The 20,557-nt window shown below is 49.4% G+C and overlaps 1 protein-coding gene across 5 annotated transcripts in view; it reads right to left on the bottom strand.

Annotated features, from left to right (window-relative positions):
• Positions 1 to 20,557, bottom strand: part of SH3PXD2A (SH3 and PX domains 2A) — a 243,186-nt gene that overhangs the window by 176,941 nt on the left and 45,688 nt on the right. For all 5 annotated transcript variants that reach the window (XM_079901013.1, XM_079901014.1, XM_079901010.1 and 2 more), the window contains one exon: positions 12,256 to 12,336. In XM_079901013.1, coding sequence (XP_079757139.1) covers positions 12,256 to 12,336 — 81 coding nt within the window. The remainder of the gene's footprint in view (positions 1 to 12,255; positions 12,337 to 20,557) is intronic.

The raw sequence follows: 20,557 nt of genomic DNA, 5'->3' as shown, positions 1-20,557 counted from the left end.
GCCATTGTCAGGAAAATGGTTAATTTCCCCGGAGAAGGGGAAGCAGCCCCACTCCCCATCGGGGCTTTTGCCTTTGAGGGTGTAGACATGCCAAGCCCTTTGCTCATCACAGTCAGCGACCCTCCATACAGGTCACAGTCAGGCCCTCACCTGCCCTTCTCCCAGACTCCTGCTTGGGACATGGCAGCATCCCGGGGGGAAGACATACAGACAAAAGAGACCCAGAGACTGACAAAGACATAGCAGAGCCAGAGAAAACACCTCCAGAAAGGAGGCTGGGGAAAGGTCACAGGGATGAACAGAGCTATGCCCAGAGACAGGCCCAGACTCAGAGACCCTTGGGAGATAGAGATAACGAGAAACTGGGGAAAGAGAGAGACACAGAGAGAACACCATAGGGAGAATCCAAGACTCAAGGGCAGAGAAAAGGAAATGAACATACAGAAACTGACCATTTCTCTCTCTATCAGCCCAGCCCAAACCCTCCCCAGCCTGGGCAGTGGGTCAGGGCAGTACCCACCTCCAGAGGCCAGCCCAGCCCCACCTGCTCTGCAGCTGAAGCCTTCCTGGTAAGGGAGGGAAAGGACCCCCCTCCTCTCTGAGGTGCTGGGATCTCCCAGGCTGGCTCTGCAGTGCTCTAGCCCATGTAGGGGCACATCAAAGTTACAGGGGAGAGTGGACAGAAGGGTTTAGCCTGTGGAGTCCAGAGCCAGACGGCCGGTCTAGATCCTGGGCCCCCACCTGCAGAAAGGGTGGTTCTGCAGCTCTACCCTCCCTCACCTCGTTTCTCAACTACACAGCCAAGAAACCTAGGTATTCCAAACTGGCCCAAAGTGTCCCCCAAGTACATAATACGACGGATAAAATCTCAGTTTTGAGCCCTCCTACATGTGTTCGATTTCTTAGGCCATCCCTCCCCTCCACCCGCAGGATAAAAACAAGCTCGTTTCCTTGGGGAGCCAGCAGGCCGGCCTTCACCAGAGATGCCCCGAGGAGAGCAGGTCGGCACCGTCTCAGTGGGAAGAATGGCTGCTTGTTGTGCGCCAGAGCCACCCTCTCTGCCAGCATCTCAGCTCCAGCCTGTACACCAGCCTCATGCTTCCTGTTTGGGTGGGGTTTTTTTTAAGCCATTTCTGAATGTGGTCCGTTTAGCCCCAGGGATGCCCCCATGCCCGTCCCATTCCGAGTCTCCTCCCCAGCCCCCAGCCAGCACTGAGCTCAGCCTTCCAGCATGGCTGAACTGGCCACTTTGTTCTGCTGGGCACCAGATAAATGCTCCCTAATTAGCAGATGGAGCCAAACCCTGGCTGGCATTTGGGGCTGTCTCCTGGCCAGCCCTGGAGCATTCATTTACTGCAGCTTGGGGGTGCCTAAGACCCTTTCGTGGCTGGGAATGTTACCCTAGTTCAGGCTGGACAGACACCGTGTCCACAGGGCTGTGATCGCCACCCTAATGACTCTGCATAGCTGCTTCAGTCTCAGTGGGAAAGGTTTCCTGTGCGTTGTCTCCTAAAAATCTCACAAGGACTCTGTGAAGCAGTTTTTGCAATTAGAGTCATTTAGCAGATGAGAAGGCTGAGTCTCTTGGAGGTTAGGTAATGGCCCAGGGTCACACAGCTGATAAGAGGTAGTAGGGATGAGGTCACATTCATGTAAGTCTGTCTGACAACAAAGCCTGAGCTTCCCATCACTGAGAGCAAACTACTCCACTCGGAAAGTTGGGAAGTTGGTACCAAGAATCCCACAGGCTCTTTTGGAGAGCCTGCTGTCACCCAACTGTGGAGGTCTCTGAGGAATCTAAAATCTTTTTTCCTTGGCTGTAGCTAAATTTTGGATATAAAGGAAAGAACTACAATTCTCCAGTAACTCGCACAATGGCCTGGCCTGAGGAAATGTACCGGAGATGCAGTAATTGCAGCCCCCCAAATCACACGGGGGCTGATGCCCAGGGGTGGCAGGGTGCCGGTGAGGGAAATCACTGCATCTCTGGGTCACCTGGCTTGTGGCTGTCTTCCTTCCAACAAGCCCACAACTCAGGCTCCCACAGTTCACACTGGCTGTCTCAGGTCCATAAGAGTCAAAAGCAAAACCAACTGTTGCTGCTGTTGCGGAGGGGATACAAGGACGCCAAGACCTCAACAAGCAGGCTGGGGCGCCCAAGCAGCAGGGCTGATGGCAGTGGTCTACACCCTGATTGCCCACCCATTCTACGCCTTCTGCGCCTACCCTGATTCTCCCACCAGTTGGCGGCTCTGGCTCAGGCTAAGGCTGTCAGCCTGGCTTTTCCACCCAGGATGACCCTAACTTCTCCCCTCGGGGTCCCCATTACCAAGCCTAGTGCCAGGCATGTAGCTGGCACTCCTCCAAGATGCCAGGACTGACTTGAAATTCCTTCCTGTGGGAAGGGAGTGCCTTGGTCACAGTTGAAGGCTTCACGCAGCTCGCGCGCGCGCACACACACACACACACACACACACACACACACACACACACACGCCACTCACCTGGCCACCACTAGAGATCTTCCTTCCCTTCATTCTCCAGCTTGGAGGGGACACTGTGCCCCCATGCACTGTGCAGCCAACTCTCCATTTGTTATCCAAAGAGGGGTAGATGGGGGCCCGGTGCGGGCAGAGCTGAGCTTGCTAGGTCAGACCTTGGGGCCTGAGGAAGAGGGAAGTGGTGGCAGCAGGGCCTCGCTGATGTCACACCCAAACACACCCTGACATGACACCCTCACGCCGGGAAAACAAGGTGTGCAGCTCGGAGCAATCAGGCAGGTGTGGCCTGACTCAGATGCCACCTCTGGCAAAGCTGAGAGTTATTACCCAATGAGAGAAGTGGGCAGTGGTAGGCAGGACGCTTGGGCTGAGCTCCAGGCAGCAGCTGGGCAGAACTTTCTGGGAGGCGGAGAGAAGTCTTCTGCTCTGCACAGGCATCTTCTCTCCAGGAAGGGTGAATGATTGCCCCCTCCCCCCAGGAGCTCTCCTGGTGATGCAACAGGGGCTTCCTGCCCTCCTCAACCAAAAACAGAAAGAAGACTTCTGGAGGGGAGGCTAGAATTCCAGATTGGAATAAACTAAACCTAGAGCGCCTGAGCTCTAGTCCTGCTGTCACTTGCTGGCCCTGTAATGTAGACGAGTCACTTCCCCTCTTAGGGCCTCATTTCCTCATCTGTCAAATAAAGGAAATGGACTACATCAGAGGGTGGCCAATAAATTTCATCTCAAGGTACCATTGCCAATTGATAGGTAATGTCTTCCTGAAGATATCTGGGTTTGTTTTTTCAGAAAGACTCTAAGACCATGTATGGGCTCAGGACCCATGGAACAGTGTCAGCCACGGGCACCGGATGGGAATGTGCTGTGATCAATTAGTGATGCCTGCTGTGGACACAAGACCAGAAAGTGGCAGCATGAGTGCCAGATATGTTATCATCCTGATAGATGATTTCTAAGGGCCTTCTGGTCATGAAACTCAATTCCACCCCAGTTCGCCAGCAGATCTGGTTAATGCTGGTCGGCAAGCATGTACCTCCCATGTTGAGATATTTGCACACAGCTGATTTCTCTCCCTGAAAGATGTGTTCTCGTCTGCCCTGCAGGACAGTTACTGGGGGAGCAGGCAGCTCCCTAAGTCCCCAGTGCCCACACCCACCAGACTTCACCCAGAAGCTTAGAGCCAAAGAATAGTGCCAAGGTTTACTACCCAGAGGACATTCCAGCTTTTCTTACAATCTTCCCCAATGTCTACAAAGGGGCTTCCCCCACTGTGTGACAATCCCACCTTGCCCCTGAGGGAGGATGAGAGAACAGAAAAAGGCAGAGATGGCTCCTGACTTCCTGGCGGTCACAAGTGAGGGTCTCGTCAGACACGGCTTGGTCCCTGAGGAACTCCTTGGGAGATGTGTGCCAGGACCACCTACAGACCATTTGCCAGGAAGACCACATGCACCAAATGCACGCAGGTACCAAGACAGGTGCTCACAGACCAGGTACTCATCTGTATAGGAAAAGATTAATTTCCCAAGTGCACCTGCAGCATGACAAGGATCCCACAGCTCTGGCTGCTTCAGACCGTCGGACAAGCTCCTCTCCTCTCTTTGCATCCTTAAGCTCTGCCGGGGCAGACGGTGGTGATGGCTGACAGCAGACCCTGCCACCGTATGCATCTGGCACGGACGTGTGGACACCCTGCCCCATGTACGATGCCCATGGTCACCTCTCTCCATCTATTCTGGACCTGCAAGACCCCTCATGTACAAGGTCATTCCTAAACCCGTGGGGCTGGGGAAACTGCACAAGAAGGAGTCACTGTACAAACTGCAAACTTCATCTGCTTGGAGTGGAAAAAAAATAAACCCACCTTCAAGTGCACGCTAGCTGGGCACCGAGCAACCCAGGATTCCAACTCAGTGAACAGCTTTCCAACCTGAGCCGGCCTGGAGATACCATTTCCCCAGGCCTTCCCCACCCAACACTTCCTGGAGAACAGACACCCTATGGCCCTCTCCCCTCCGCTAGGCAGAACCTGCCAGAGGGGAAATCAGTAGACAGAGAGGAAACTGGAGTTCACCCTCAGGCCGTGGGGCCAGATGAAAGGGAGCAGCTGAGGCAGAGCCAGCTCCCGGGGGAGGGGAAGCCAGCCACAGAATTCCCAGGAGCTACTGGAATCCCCACAGGGCTCCCCTGGAATCCCCTGTGTTCCATCAGGAACCTGAAAGATGCCTCTTTCCAAGAGCAAGGAAAAACTGTCGACAAATAGCAACTTTCTGAACAGCAGTGTTTTCCTAACAGAGGATGGTGGATCGGTAATTACACTTCGGAGGTGAAACAGTTTATCTGGGAAGACCTAACCACCACCACCTGCCTCTCCCACCTGGACGCAGACAGAGCTATGTGGTGAAAGTGAAGTCTGTATAGATGGGGCACAGGAAGAAACCTCGGCCTCCAGCTGGAGTAGGGATGTCCAGCTATTTTCTCTTGAAGTTAAGTTTCTGAGGACCTAACTGGTGAGTTCTCAGCTTCCCTGTCTAGGGACTCCACACCAGTCACTATTCTCAGGGCTTTCTTTACATGGATTGTCTCATTTCATTCTTACTATCACCCCATGAGGCAGGTATTTTTATTATCCCCATTACACAGATGAGAAAACCGAGGTACAGAGAGGTTAAAGAACTCACCAAAGGTTATATACAGCTAGTAAGTGCTGGAGCTGGTCTTGGAATCCAACCATCCTGACCCTGGAGTACCTGCCATTAACCACTGCACTCCACAGCCAAGAAGCTCTCAGCGTGGTTCATCATGACACGAGAACTGCCACCCAAGTGCTTCTTGGCCCAATACACAGTTCATGTGTTGTAGGCAATACTGGAATACAAGATTCCAGTTTGACAAGATAATTTGGACAGGTCCCTGGGGTTTGCTGTAATGGATTCTAACCAGTTACATTCCATAGGAATGATCTAGAATGGTGATTCAGGAAATATGAGGTAATGTGATTTTAATAATCATTTTCATTTTCTTTCTCTTGTTAGATATGTTATTAATGTCTATTTTTTTAACCCGTGTGTTTTCTGTCCCATTATACTGTAATGACCGGGAGGAACACAGTTTATTTTAGACCTCCCACTTTTCCCACCTCCTCCCACAGGTATCTTTTAATTATTATATATAAATGTTGTAAGTAATACATGACTACATTCTCCTTTTTAAAAAAAGTAAGACATTACAAATAAGGCTAAGGTTCCCTTTTGACCAAGCCCTCCCTCCCATCCATGTCCCCAGCCCTCTTCCAGAGATAACTCTTTTACCAATTTGGAGTGTATCCTTCCAGACCTTTTAAAAATAATTGCGTACTTATGCTGTGCATGTACTTATACAAGATGTATCTTGTTGTTTTTGCATAATTGCTATGATACAATGTTTTGAAACTCGCACCGGGCATTCATTAACATTTCTTAGAGCTCCATCCATGGGACCGATCAGTCTCTATGGTTTTGACTGTTGTACAAAGTGGTATGAGACAACAGCTTACTTAGCCATCCCCTATGTTTCCCATTTTTGCCACGGCAAACAATAGGAGGCTTCCTGGGACTGGGGACTGACCTCAGTCAAGGCCAATGCTCTTGTCTGTCCAGGGCATGCGAGCAATCACAATGACCCTCAGCTCATCGCACTGCTGGCACTAGAACTGCCACACCACGTGCTGGGACTCTCTAGAATCCTTGGTACAAAACTGTTCTTAGAACGTGGCAAGTTACCTCCCCCAGGCTTTAGTCTAGGGTCAATGATCTCAAACAACACAGAGCTTGCCTTGATGATTAAAAGACAGAGCCTGCAGGGAAGACACCTCCCCCAGACCCCTCTTCTACTCTCAGGTTGATCCCTGCACACACCAGGATCACCCCAGTTTGACCTGAGCTGAGGCCTGCTCTGGACATCAAACCAAACTAAAGCTCACATAAATTTAAGGAATAGAAAAATGAACACAGATGTTTACCTGCAATGAGGGACTGGGGGGTAGAGCTCTTCTAATTATAAAAATGCTGTGATCCTGTAACTCTCCCTATATTACATCAGAACACGCCCACACACACATACACATCCCTCCTAAGGTTGGTTATTAACAATTTGCAGATTATAGTTTTGTTCACCCATCATAAGCCTGGCTATTTGAGAGCTGAAAAGTGAGTGTGACCCTGGGTGGGTAAGTGGGTGGAGACGCTGGAGAGATGAATAAGGAAGAGAGATAAAAGCTCTTCATAATAGGTTAAGCCCTTTAGAACAAATGAGCAAACCTGAACAGCCTTCTTAACTCTATCTCCCAAGCAGCATGGGGGAGGCTAAAGGGCCTCTCCCAGCTCTGATCAAATATTGACCCTGTGCACTCACTGGCCAGAGTTCAGACTAAAGGGCCAGCAGCACTATGGAGCCAATGTTTGCAGAGCAATTACTGCATCCCAGCGCCTTGTAGGTCAGATTGTGAAACAACCTTTGATGGAGCTGGAGCTTCAGAGAGCCTTCCGGTCCTTCCTTGGTGGGGCGAGGTCTTGGGGGAGACACTTAACAGTGAAGGAGCTGTGCAAGGAAATTTACAGAGGCTGGAAACGTGGTCCAGCACCAAAGAGAAGGCAGCTTAAGAGCATCTGCGGTCCTTTTCCCTGCTCCCTCTCCCCTTAACTCCACCTCCAAGTAATCCAAACTCTTTATAACTAAACAGGCCTCAATATCAGGCCTTGTCCCTGCCAGCTCCCTCTGGGACAGGTCCCTTTCGTGGTCAGATAGGGCTGAGTGGTGGATTATTTTTAGAAGAAACCAATTTCCACTTGGAGACCTAGAGCCTCTCCTTTCCCTGTTCCCAGCTTGACATCTGAAATGCCCTTAGGAGCCCTTTCTAGTAACTGACCTGGTTTCCAGAAGAGGTGTTTGGAAGAGCTGTTGAATTTGAATTGCTCTATGGATGGGGCAAATCACGGTGGAATACAGTCCCCCTCCTGCCGCAGGGGCCCTGGAAGATGTTAGAGGACAACTGGGGAGGGCCTGGGAGGTGGCAGAGCACACTGGGGTGGGCGTAAAGCCAGATCGAGCCTGCTGTGTGTCCCCAATGGTCAGAGGCAGCACAGTCCAATAGAACTTCCTGTGATGGTAGAAATGTTCTGTATCTGCTCGGTATGTAGCCATTAGCCACTGCGGCTCTTGGGCACTTGCAATGCAGCAAGTATGACGAAGAAACTAAATTTCATTTCATTTAAAAAAAAATTAAATGAACTTAATTGAATTTTTAAAATTTGATCTTTAAGTTTTTAAATTAACTTAAATTTACACGTAACTAGCCGCATGTGGCTGGTGGCTTACTGCACTGGACAGCACAAGTCTAAAGCTTCCATACCTGGTGCTTCCCAGTGGGTGGGAAGAGGGGCTGGGTTCACAGGCCCTTGAGTGAGAAGGTGGCAGAACCACTGGGGCTGAAGGCTCAAGAAAGAAACATGGGAAGAGAAGAAGGTTTTGGGCAGAGTAGAGGGTCTTATCCTAGTGCCCTTGGAAGGATTTCAGGGGGGCGTGGATGACCAAGCGGGTTATTAGAATTGTATAGGTACATTCTTGCTTGTCTGGAAAGATGCATAAAAGAAACCCTGAGCCCCCAAAATAAAAGAAAATAACTCATTGGTCTGTCAGATAAACTTACTTCTTCAGGGAAGTCTGCTCTGGTACCAGACTCTTATACTCTGGTACCAGAGTATAAGGTTTCCCTAAAATATGTCTATGGTGCTTCTCTCTGTAGCATTTGGAATCATATAAAATAATATGTATATACATTTTTAAACTAAAATCTGTCTTTCCTCATTAAGCTGTAAGTCCCATAAAAGCAGTAACCAGATCTGCTTTTGCTCACCAATAAATCCCCACCCAGAGCCTGGCATCCTTCCTGGGACACAGAAGGCAGGCACTTAAGACTGAATAGGTTGGGATAGATGGATAGATGGATGGATGGATAGATGGGCAGATGGACAGATGGATGGACAGATGGAGAGGAGGCAGACAAGTACGCATAAATGAACGAACAAACTAAGAAATAAGTTAGGGACATACTTTACCTCGATAACCATAAATCTCAAAAAGCAACCAAATCCCCTCAAACTGGAGTGGGGGTGGTGGCTATATCACTCTAGGCCACTGTCACCAATCAAAACCATATGGGCAGGGCTCCCCTGGTGGTGCAGTGGTTAAGAATACACCTGCCAAGGCAGGGGACACAGGTTGGAGCCCTGGTCCAGGAAGATCCCACATGCCGCGGAGCAACTAAGCCCGTGCCTCACAACTACTGAGCCTGCGCTCTAGAGCCCGCGTGCCACAACTACTGAGCCCGTGTGCCTAGAGCCCGTGCTCCGCGACAAGAGAAGCCACCGCAATGAGAAGCCCGCGCACCGCAACGAAGAGGAGCCCCCGCTCGCCATAACTAGAGAAAGTCTGTGCGCAGCAACAAAGATCCAGTGCAGCCAAAAATAAATTAATTAATTAATTAAAAAAATATATGGGCATCTTCTTAGTTGCCCCCTCCCAAGAAGGATGCTCTTTCCTTCCTCTTCATCCCCTGGCATGTTACTTGTACCTCAATCTAGTATTTATTTCATCTACAGTGGACTAAATTGCTTAAAAGTCTATTTCCCCACTAGATACAGACTCCTAGAAGGAAGGGACCTTGTCCTTCTCAAATGAGTGTCCCTCCGCCTGTGCCACTTCTGCCCTGCAAAAGTGCAAATGTGGTGGAGGCCTTGGCAAAGGCCAATCCACTCTTACCACGAGCCAGCCTAGTTTCCTTATCTTTATACTTCCACCCTTGCCATGCACAGCCAGGCTAAGGCTGCCAGATTTAGCAAGTGAAAAATACAGGACAAAGGATAAAACAGGAATTTCAAATAAACAATGAATAGCTTCAAAAAAACTTTTTTTGGCTGCACCATATGGCATACGGGATCTTAGTTCCCCTGACCAGGGATCAAACCTGTGCTCCCTGCAGTGGAAGCGCAGATTCTTAACCACTGGACCGCCAAGGAAGTCCCAATGAATAACTTTTTAGTATATCTCCTGCAATATATGGGATATACTTATACTAAAGAAAAGTATACAGTCCCCAGAAAGCCCAGAACCATGAGTTAGTAAAGCCAGTTAGGCAGCTTTCCATGGGCTGGCTTAGTCGGCGCAGTACTTCCAGGGTTCCAAGGTGGGCCTCAGCCCAAAAGGGGAGGAGCAAAAGGATTCTGAGAATAGCGCTCTACGGCTCACACCCCTCCTCCCAACTCACTCCGTCCTGTCCCAGTGGCAAGCTCCAGAGACAGCCTGTGGGACTGTGTACGCTCTGACACAGCCCTGGCACTGAGCGGCAACTCAGCAGAGTGAAGCCAAGGGATGAAAACGAGAAAGCAACACCATGACAGGAGGTACTAAGTGCCCAGACCCTTCAGCCAGGCAGCCCATCATCCTTGTCACCTGTTAACACCAAGTAACTCACTAGACAACCATGTGCCGGGGAAAACATGGATTTGCTCATTTCCTCCTCACAACAACCCTACTGGGTGGGTACCATGTGAACCTTCATTCTACAGATGAGAAGATGGAGAAGCTAAGGAAGGAACCTCTCTGGAGTTACAGAGTGACAGAGCCAGTAACTGGTCCCAGGCAATGTGTCCCCAGTGCCTAAGCTCCAAGCTGAGGTCTGAGAGCCACCAGTGACCAGAGACGGAATTAGCAATGCCATTTATTCTTCCTCTATAGGAACGCCATATTAAAATCAGAGATCCTGATAAATAAGAAAGGCTTTCTAAAATGAAGGCCATTACAAGTCATCATGTCAAGTTCTGAAAAATGGGTTCCCAAAATGCTTGGTTGAAAGGTTAAATTCCAAAGAACCATCCCAACCCCTTTCCAAACTGCATCTACAGGGTAACAATGACCCACATGGACAGGCCTGGCCATGCTCATGACTAGGGCCAGCGCATCGTACAAGCTGCCTCATGCCGTGTGTCCCCTCTCAACACACAGGAAATGAGCCCTCCAGGCAAGGGAGAAGTGGGGGGAGCAGCATTCCTTTCCTGTGAGATTCTGTAACTAGGGAGGGGGTAGGGGAATAGAACAGAAAAGAGGGGGGAGAAAAGTTCTGATTTGAGAGTTTCCCTCTGGCTCATCAATGAGTCCTTTCAGGGTTCCCTCTCCCCAACTAAGTGATCATTTCCTGTCCAGCACACTACACCCATTGATGGGGTATCAGCAAATCCCAACAGTTTATGCCGGAAGGACACGAGGAGACTGGACAGGAGTTGATGGGGCAAGAGGAAGAAGGCAGGAGCTTAAGGTGTGGCTTTCAACCCCATATTGTTAGCGATTAAGAGAGGATTTGTAATGCAGGGAGCTGGCTCACCTTTGGCTCATCTCATAGACAGAGCCATAATGACAGTGGGATAAAGTCAGGTACTTGGAGGCAAACATGCAAGCCTGGCCTCTCCAAGATGACTCACCACCAGAGGCCTGCAAAGGAAGGAGTGGACCTTGGTTGTGAGGGCCAGCAGTGGATGTCTCTTCTTTGTGTTTTTATAGGCCTAAACCAGGCTCATAGCCCTAAGGAAGAATCTAGAACCTCTCAGCTTTCCCTTCCTGATATAGGAAGGGTTGCTGCCCAACTCTCAATGATTCTGCCTTGTCTGGTGCCTGCCTCTGCTAAACAGGGGTGGGTCCCCTAGTGGCCATGTCTGTGTTCATGTCTGTCTACCCTAGACCATAGTGATTAGTGCAGAGACGGCACCTGACCCAAGTCAGGCCAATCAGAGTCTTGCCTGGGATTTTTCAGTTTGGAACTGGGAGACAGTCAGTCTCTCTGCTGTTGGGAACCATAAGATATGAAATTTGGGAGCTACTGACAGCTGAACTACTGATGACAGTACCCAGAGAGAAGCCAAGACAAGACAGAGGGAGAGCAGCCTTGGTTTCAGGTGTTCCTGAAGCCACTGCCTCTCTCCCCTTTCCACCATTTGGTTGACTGCATAAGCTTCCCTGGTATATCCTTCCAACCAAGTCTCCTTTTTGTCTAAGCCAGTATGAGTGTAAAACTATTACTTGTAACCTAAAGAGGCCTAATCAAATTAGCTGGCCTCAAGGGAGGTGTCTACAATGGAATTGTGGATCCATGCTACCATCCCCCTGTGTGACATGCCTGGGTATGTTAGAGAGACACACATATCATACACTTGTACAAACAGGGAGATAAGAGCCTTATTTGGTTACACAGACACAGTGGTATGCCGCATTTGTGTCTGTAGTTCAAGAAACAGCTTATTTTCTGTTTCAGTCTTTTCTGTGTGTTTGCTTTTCTTTGCCTGCAATGATTTGGTGGCTTGTGTCTCACCCTGGATGTTTACAGACACATGTCTGCTCAAGTACACAGCACCCATGGCCAACCTCCCGCCTTTCCGCCCTGGTTTACCACCCTCCAGACGAAGGAGGGTGACAAAGCATGACTGTTAAGACCATCTGAGGAAGCCAGCGAAGCCCCAGGTATCTGCCTGCATCATCCAGGACTGAGCCCAACCCAGCTTGAGCGCCAAGGTTCCCTCTTCTGTCCCTCTGCTCTGCCTAGACTCTGACCCTGAGAGCTTGGGAAGGGGATTCTCTGGATGACTGAGGACGTGAGAGAGGCCAACCCACCAGACACTCAGGCCACTTCGTGTGGAACCAGGCACCATCTGAGCTCAGACCCACTCACCTGCAGGTCAAAGAACTTGCTGTACCTCCGGTAGATGGTCTGGGACGTGGAGTCGGACCAGGTCACGTTAATGATGTATACCTGTGGGGAAAAGATAAGAGCAGGTGAGTGGGTGACTAAAGCAGGGCCTCAAGCTGTGCCAGGCATCGTTTAACATGACCGTGGGTGTTCCAGGCCAGGACCATCCTTTTTCTCATCTTTGTCCCCAGGGCTTTAGCACAGTGTCAGGTACACATGGATGCTACACATGTGTCTAAATACACACACACACACACACACACACACACCCCTAGAAGGGTATTCAATAAAATGCTAAGGATGATTATCTTAGGAGGGTAGGGTTACAAGTGGTTTTAATTTTCTTCTTCTTGTTTATGTGTATTTTATACAATGGACATAAATTTGGAGTTGTTTAAAATTTTAAGTAGCTTATTTCCACTGGTTCTCAAACTTTACGGTGAATGAGATTCTGCCAAGGGCCTTCCAAAATTGCAGATGTCAGGACCCCACCCTCTGAAATTCTGCATAAGTAGACCTGGGTTTTAGAGGATCAGGCATCTACATTTTATTCTTTTTAACAATTTTTATAGAGCAGTTTTATTTTCATAGAAAAACTGAGCAGAAGGTACAGAGGTTTCCTATATATCCCCACCCCCACACATGCACAGCCTCTCCCATTACTAACATCCCTCACCAGAGTGGTACATTTGCTGAAATTGGGCATCTCTGTTTTAAAAAACCCATTCCAGGTCATTCTGCCACAGTTGATCCTCAGAACACACTCTGAACCCACTTCAGGAGACTGTAAGCATTTCAGAGATGTGTGGTTCATCCCAGTATCCCTAAGTCTTAGCTCTGCGTCTGGCACTGAGTGGGTGCTCAGAAACCATTCTGCTCCATTGAACAACCAAACTGACCCTCTGGATGAGAGGTAGATTTACAGGAGAGAAATTAGCACATGGAAGATTTGTAAACTTTTCTGAAATGAAGGCATTTCAGGACCCCATTCCCAATGTCACCCCAGTTCCCAGTGCTCAAACAGGCTCTGGACTACTGCCTCAGGCCACTCTGGAAGGCTCACCTAGCCCAGGAGGTGGGTGGGACTCCAAACTGGAGAAGGAGAGAAAGTCCCAGGCCCACACAATCTGTCCTATTTTTCCCACCATTTCTGTCCCTCTTATCTGAACTCACACCAAAGACACACCTTCCTGGGAGAGGCTTCAGTTAGAGGGAGGGTCCCCTCACACAATCTCAGGGCTACTCCGCTGAACTTCCCCACAGTGCCTGTTGTGATGTCTCCAAGCACAGCGTTAAGTGAGGGCGACCCAGGGTTAAGACGTGGGCGAGACCTCCACCTGCTTCCTCCCTCAGAGGAGAATGAGCTGCTGTAGGTCACAGCACTGGTTCCCCTGCCAGGATGCCCCGTCCACCAGAATCACCTGCAGACCTCCCTAAAAACCCATATTCCCAGGATTCTGCCTAGCGATTCTGATTCAAGAGGTCTGAGGGGACTCCATCAGAGAGAAGAACAAAGTGGCCAGAGAGGTCAGGGTCACAGTCACTGTGAGAAGGAGGGAACATTAGCAAAGAGAAGGAGCATTTGGAAACCTTGGCATCAGATTGGCTGACTTCACCACATGCCTGGAGCAGGGCTCTCTTGGTCTGCTCGGGCTGCTAAAACATAATTCCATAGATGGGTGACTTAGACAACAACATTTATTTCCCACAGTCATGGAAGCTGGAAGTCCCAGATCAAGGTTCCTGGTAGAACCTTCCTCCTGGCTTGCAGATGGCTGACTTCTGTTGTGTCTTCACATGCTGAAGACAGAGTGAGCTCTAGTCCCTTCCTCTTCTTATAAGGGCACTAATCCCATCATTGGGGCTCCATCCTTGTGACCTCACCTGAACCTAATTACTTCCCAAAGGCCCCACCTCAGACACCATCATACTGGGGATCTGGGCTTCAACATGTGGACTTGAGGGGAGGGGAGGGGGAAGGCACGAACATTTACTTCATAGCAAGGGTTCCACACACAGGAGTATGAGGCTTTATGTTTGGCTGCTCAGTTAACAGCCAAAGAAATGAGCTCTGAATCTAGTCCCTTCTCCCCTCCGATCTCTAAGTCACAGAGTCAGCCTCGTGCCGCGTGGAGTGTTTGTTCTGAAACACACCCAAGGAGAGCGCCATAGAGCAAAGCAAATACAGCTGAGTGTTGCCACCCTGAAATGGGGTATTTATGATATGACATGTTTTATGTGATCCCAATTAAGAAAGACCATAAAATGAAAAGGCCATCCCTACCCTCACAAGCCCAAAATAAAGTGACATAAATAAATATATAGGGATATGCTTTGCTTTATACATATACAAACATATAACTCACACAATAAATTGTAGAAACCATTTAGGTAATGGTTACTATGTGCCAGCAGTGTAAAGCACTCATATGCATTAGCTCGTTTAATCTTCAGCCCAAGAGGTAGCTACCATTGTGATCCCCATTTTGCACAAGAGGAAGATGAGGTTCAGAGAAGCCAAATAACTTGCCCAAGATCACACAGCTAGGAAAATACAGAGCAAAGGATTGAACCTAGGTCCAACTGAGTCTAATCCCTATGCTCTTAACCACACTGGACTGTCTCCCTATATGTAAATTCAGGAGTGGGGATATTTAATCAAACTACTTGATGAGGACTGAATGGCATTTTTTAAAATAAAGTTTTGGGTAATCAGAAAAGTCTGTACAACCCTTGAGGAACATGGGGGAGGAAGGCTAATTCTGAGAGCCTGAGACCAAGAAGAGATAGAACTTGGCCCAGACAGAGGTCAGCGGTTAAGAATGCTACAAAACCAGACAGACACAGAGGAAACTCATACACAACTGGCTTCACCGACTGTGGCAGGATGCTCTGGGGTTTCTCACAGGGGTTATAGCCCACCCCATCCCCCCTGCTGACCCCCAGCTCCTTGACTCCCAAATCCTGCCAGCTACATCTCCCCTCCCACCTGCATCTCCCCTTCCCACAGATGCTGTGCACGACAGGTGCTGCCTTCCTGACCTCCGCCCAGGCAGATGCACTGTAGGGAGGCCCCAAGTGACCAGGCCCTCTCGGGAGAGAGCCTGCACTAGTTCGCAGGCCATTAGACAGTAGTCTTTCTCCCTGGCCAACCAGGTGGGACCCAGAGGAAGGGCTTAACTGGGGCTTAACATGACCCATGCTCCATCCTCCCTAGTAATTAGGGGCTTCCCATCACCTCCCAGGGAGAATTAATCACAGGCTCACTGCCTCTGGCAGCTGGGAGGCCTCTCCTTTTGCAGAGGATGGAAATTTGCCAAGGAAAAGGCACAGAGCCTGGAGTCAGCCACTCCCGGGTTTCACTCTTAGGACCTTCCTTATCATCGGCTGTGAGACCTCAGCCCAGCCTCTCAGACCCTCAGGCTCTTCCTCTATTCTATGGGCACAGCCTTCAGGGCTATGGGGCCTGATCCACTACTGGTTTCATTGCAGGTGTGCTCACCCCGTTAGTGGTGGAGCTGGGACAGGAACCCAGACCTCCTAATCCCTAGTCTAGGACTAATCAGCACATGACCAGCGTACACCTGCCCTAGAAAAGTCCTTCTTCCTTGACTACTGAAAACAGTTGAAGAGTCACAGGGCATTGTCACTATCTAACACTTGACCTCAACCCACAAGGAAGATAGGCCTCTGGTGACTTACATGTAGGGGTCGGGGGGTGGGGAAATGAGCCTCCACCCCCTGGTTCTCCCAAACCTCTGCGATTTGCCAGAGCCTCCCAGCGCCACCGCCAGCCTACCCTCCTGGAAAAACAGTGTAAAGCCTCAGTTGAGGAACCGGTCAGAGACTTCCCCGGAGGTAAGCCCGGAGGATCTGTGGGCAACCTCCAGGCCCCTTTCCCTCATCTGGGCTGTACGCCTGTCTGCTTTCTTCCAAACCTTGACCATCCTAGATGATCACTCCAGATGAGCAAATGATACACAAAATTCCAGCCCGACTCACATTCCCCCATCCCCAAATCAGAGTTTCCCAAGCCTCCCTGAGCTGGCTGTGCTGGAGCCCCTAGCGACAAAACGCAGAGAAAGAGCAGGTGGAGGGCAAGGGGGACAGGGCAGAGGTCACTGGAGAAAGCCAGCTCTGTTTACCGGGCTACGTCAGGGCCCCAGATAAACTCTCCTCTGGCTGCAGGAGTGACCAAGATAACGTTACCCAGCAGCTGGTTCCAAGCAAGGTTTGCAATTAAACACCTGCCTCCACACACTGTACTTGGAGTTACGTTTCCCGGGTGGAGTTTCCCTTCCTTCTGGATTTTAAAAACTCATGGATTCTATTACCCCATCTCTGGCCACTTCAGGCAGATGGCAAGCATCTAGAAATTGCATCCAGCCTCCCCCAGAGAGGAAGCCCCAGAGTCTCAAGTTCACCTGCCAGGCTCACCCTCTTCCGAGGAGGGTCTCCACCACAGACACAAGTACAGAAGCTCCACGACGCCTCGGTCCCACCAGCCCACCCGTTCCAAGGCCATCTTGGGCTGCCTCCCATCTGCTCAGCTCATTAGGCCCAGAAATGTCTGAGGCTTCTGAGACTTCCAAGTCCTGCTCCTTTCAACAAGGAAGTGGCCTTGATGCAGATCAGACCCGCAGCTCAGCGCCAGAGCACTGAGAATGAAGCCCAGCCCAGTTTCCATGGAGGGAGGTCCATGATCAGACCTGGGCTGTGGCCAATTAATGACCCAAAGTTACGGCCTAATCATTCCTAGAAGGCCTGGGACCTGCCCCTGTTTAGTTAGAAAGTGCCAGTAAGTACCCATTGCTCCCTGTACTGATGAAAAGTACAGTTAGAGACAAGGAGTTAGGGACCGTGGGGGAAATCCTCTATCTTTGTGGCACTGTGGCTCAGTTTATTAAGGAGGCCTTTTTCCCCTGGACCCCTGCCAGCTGCCCCTGGCCCCAGGCCAAATGGAAACTCAGTGACAATCTTCCTTCACCGGCTCCCAGCAACACAGGGTGGGACCAGTTGGCTAGGACTAGGGCCATCGCATAGAGTTGTGTAAGTTGCTCACTGTCCAAAGACTGCCCGGGACAAGTAGGGGTCGAAATCTAGCCTATCCTCTGCATCCCAAACTGTGTACCCTGGCTCCAGGCTGCAGGCACACAGATAAAGGAGCACCTCCTTCTAATGCATACAGAATGGTTCTGGCCAGGACACAGCACCTTGTCCCCTGGGCAGGTTGTCAGTGCTTTCCAGGGCCCTTGAGGTTACGGTATCTTCTCAGGACCCAGCTCCTCAACGTTCCCAAATCTTCTAGATGGAGGGATGCTTAATGTTTGAGATGGACTGTTCAGAAGTCTGAATGAACGCATTCCAACAGCCGGTAAAGGGGAGTTTACATTTAGGGACATGATCGCTTCTCTGGCTTCCTACTGGAGAAGTTCATCACGTTCTTCCCCAAGAAGATGATGGCAGCCCTAAGGTACCAATAGGCTCTAACCTTCTATTCAAAGGGCCCCATGTACTAAGTCCTATCACGGGCAGGCGAGTCCCAAATTAGGCCGGGCTGATCCTCAAGATGCAGACCACCCAGCAGGGCAGAGGACCCCAGGGCTGCTGCTCCCGGAGCAAGCAGCTCCACCAAATGCTGGGCTGATGCCCCTTCTCCTCCCTGCCGGGGCCCACTGGCCCCCCCCCCCAATAAGCAGCAGGGGCCCCGGTATCAAAGACCCATCTTGACAACACTTGGCCGCACCCAAATTGAAAGCTCCCCAGATTTCATCATCTGACCTGGGCCCACCAGCCTAGCAGGTCTGGGGCCATCTCTTGTGCTCACAGTCTGTTTTTCACAACTTGCCAGTTATTAGATCTGCCTTTGTTTTCTAATTGTTGGCTCAGAATGACCGAGCACTGGACACGTGCTGTGTCCCTGTCTATTTCACGTGGGCCACTATGTCCTCCCAGGTCTCCCCATGGGCAGCAGCTGTGTTCCCCGACCCCCTGCGGTGCCCTGGGCCTGCCAGTCCGCTGGGCACACTGAAATACGACTGGCTGGCTCATGAGTGAAAATCCATTGGGTTTGAAGAACCAAAGAAGTCGCTAGCAGCAACCCTTGGGGACTGCCCCCCACTCCAGAAGCAAATCCCCAGTGGCCAAGGGGCAGAATATAAAATACATCCGGTCAGTGCAAAGGTCTTTGCCAACCCAAAACCCTGCCAGCAAAATTAAGTTCAGTGGCCTGTGGCCACCTAGATAAAGTTTCTGAGCACCCTCGGGGTGTGGTCCTTTAAAATTCTGACATTTCCTCTGGGGTGGGTGATTGTTCTTGGGGTGGGAAGGGTAGTGACATTGCAAATTTGGGGAACAAGCAGCACTTAGAAGTCTGGACTTGGGGGGTAACCTCCACCCCAGCACACACACACACACACACACAGATCCACTACAGGGTTAATGACCAGGCGGTGGAGCCTTTCAGACCTCAGAGCACCCTGTTCAGGCTCGCTCTGGACCTCATGTTTATGGAGCCGTCACAGCAAATGCAGCAGAAGCAAACCTCAGAAAGGCTCGGCCAGAGACAGGGTGTGTGGCCAGCAGGAGGCTCCTCCCAGAACCACGATCCACCAATCCCCTCCAAACACAGATGCCGTCACTGCAGGCCTGCGTCAAATGGTTCTCATCTGGGAAAAGAGCTTTTTGCCTTCCAGGTTCATTGAGATATAACTGACGTACAACACGGTATAAATTTAAGGCGTGCGGCCTAATGATTTGACTTAGATACATCATGAAATGACTGCCACAGTAAGTGTAGTGAACATCCATCATGTAATATGGATATAATATCAAAGAAATAGAAAATGTTTTTCCTTGTGATGAGAACTCTTAGGATTTACTTTTAACAACCTTCATATAAAACGTACAGCTGTGTTAATTATATTTATCATGTTGCACATTATATCACTAGTACTTATTTATCATAGAACTGGGAATTTGTACCTTTCATCTAATTCCCCCTCCACCTACCCTCCTCTGGTAACCAGAAATCTGATCTCTTTTTCTATGAGTTCGTTTGTTTATGAAGTATAATTGACCTACAACACTACTTTACTTCCTGGTACACAATACAGTGATTCGATATTTCTACACATTTCAAAATTATCACCACAATAAGTCTAGTTACCATCTGTCAGCATACAAAGGTATTACACAATGATTGACTATATTTACTATGCTGTAATTTCATACCTGTGATTCATTTATTTTGCAGCTGAAAGTTTGTACTTCTTAATCTCTCTCACCTATTTTTCTCCTCCCCCCATCCCTTCCCCTCTGGCAACCACCTGTTTGTTTTCTGTATCTATGACTCTGTTTCTGTTGTTTGTTCATTGTTTTGTTTTTTAGATTCCACATATAAGTGAAATCATACAGTATTTGTCTTTCTCCATCTTATTTCACTTAGCATAATACCCACTAGGTCCATCCATGTTGTCACAAATGGTAAGATTTCATTTTCATCCTCTTTATGGCTGAGTAAATACTGGGTTGGCCAAAGGGTTCGTTCGTGTTTTTCCATAACATCATACGGAAACCCAATATATATTACATTAATTTACATTATATATTTATTTATATTATATATCATATATTTTTTCATTCTCTTTATGGCTGAGTAACATTCCATTTTATATATGTGTGTGTGTGTGTATTTATGTATAAAACATATTCTTTTTTTTTTTTTTTTTGTGGTACGCGGGCCTCTCACTGTTGTGGCCTCTCCCATTGTGGAGCACAGGCTCCGGACGCGCAGGCTCAACGGCCATGGCTCACGGGCCCAGCCGCTCCGCGGCATGTGGGATCTTCCCGGACCGGGGCACGAACCTGTGTCCCCTACATCGGCAGGTGGACTCTCAACCACTGCGCCACCAGGGAAGCCCTAAAACATATTCTTTATCTAGTCATCTGTTGATAGTCATCTGTTGATAGGCACTTAGGTTGCTTCCCTATCTTGGCTATTGTAAATAATGCTGCAATGAACATAAGGGTGCATGTATCTTTTCTAATTACTGTTTTCGTTTTCTTCAGATAAATACCCGGAAGTGGAATTGCTGGATCATATGGTAGCTCTATTTTTAATTTTTTGAGGAACCTCCACACTGCTTTCCAAAGTGGCTGCACCAATTTACCTCCCCACCAATGAGGCATGAGGTGTTCCTGTTTCTCCACATCCTCGCCAACACTTATTTGTTGTCTTTTTGATAATAGCCATTCTGACAGGTGTGAAGTGATACCTCATTGT

Source organism: Stenella coeruleoalba, assembly GCF_951394435.1.
Source record: "Stenella coeruleoalba genome assembly, chromosome: 16".
Classification (NCBI taxonomy): Eukaryota; Metazoa; Chordata; class Mammalia; order Artiodactyla; family Delphinidae; genus Stenella; species Stenella coeruleoalba.
The sequence above is the reverse complement of the archived record's forward strand: the minus strand, read 5'-3'. Positions and strand labels throughout refer to the sequence as shown.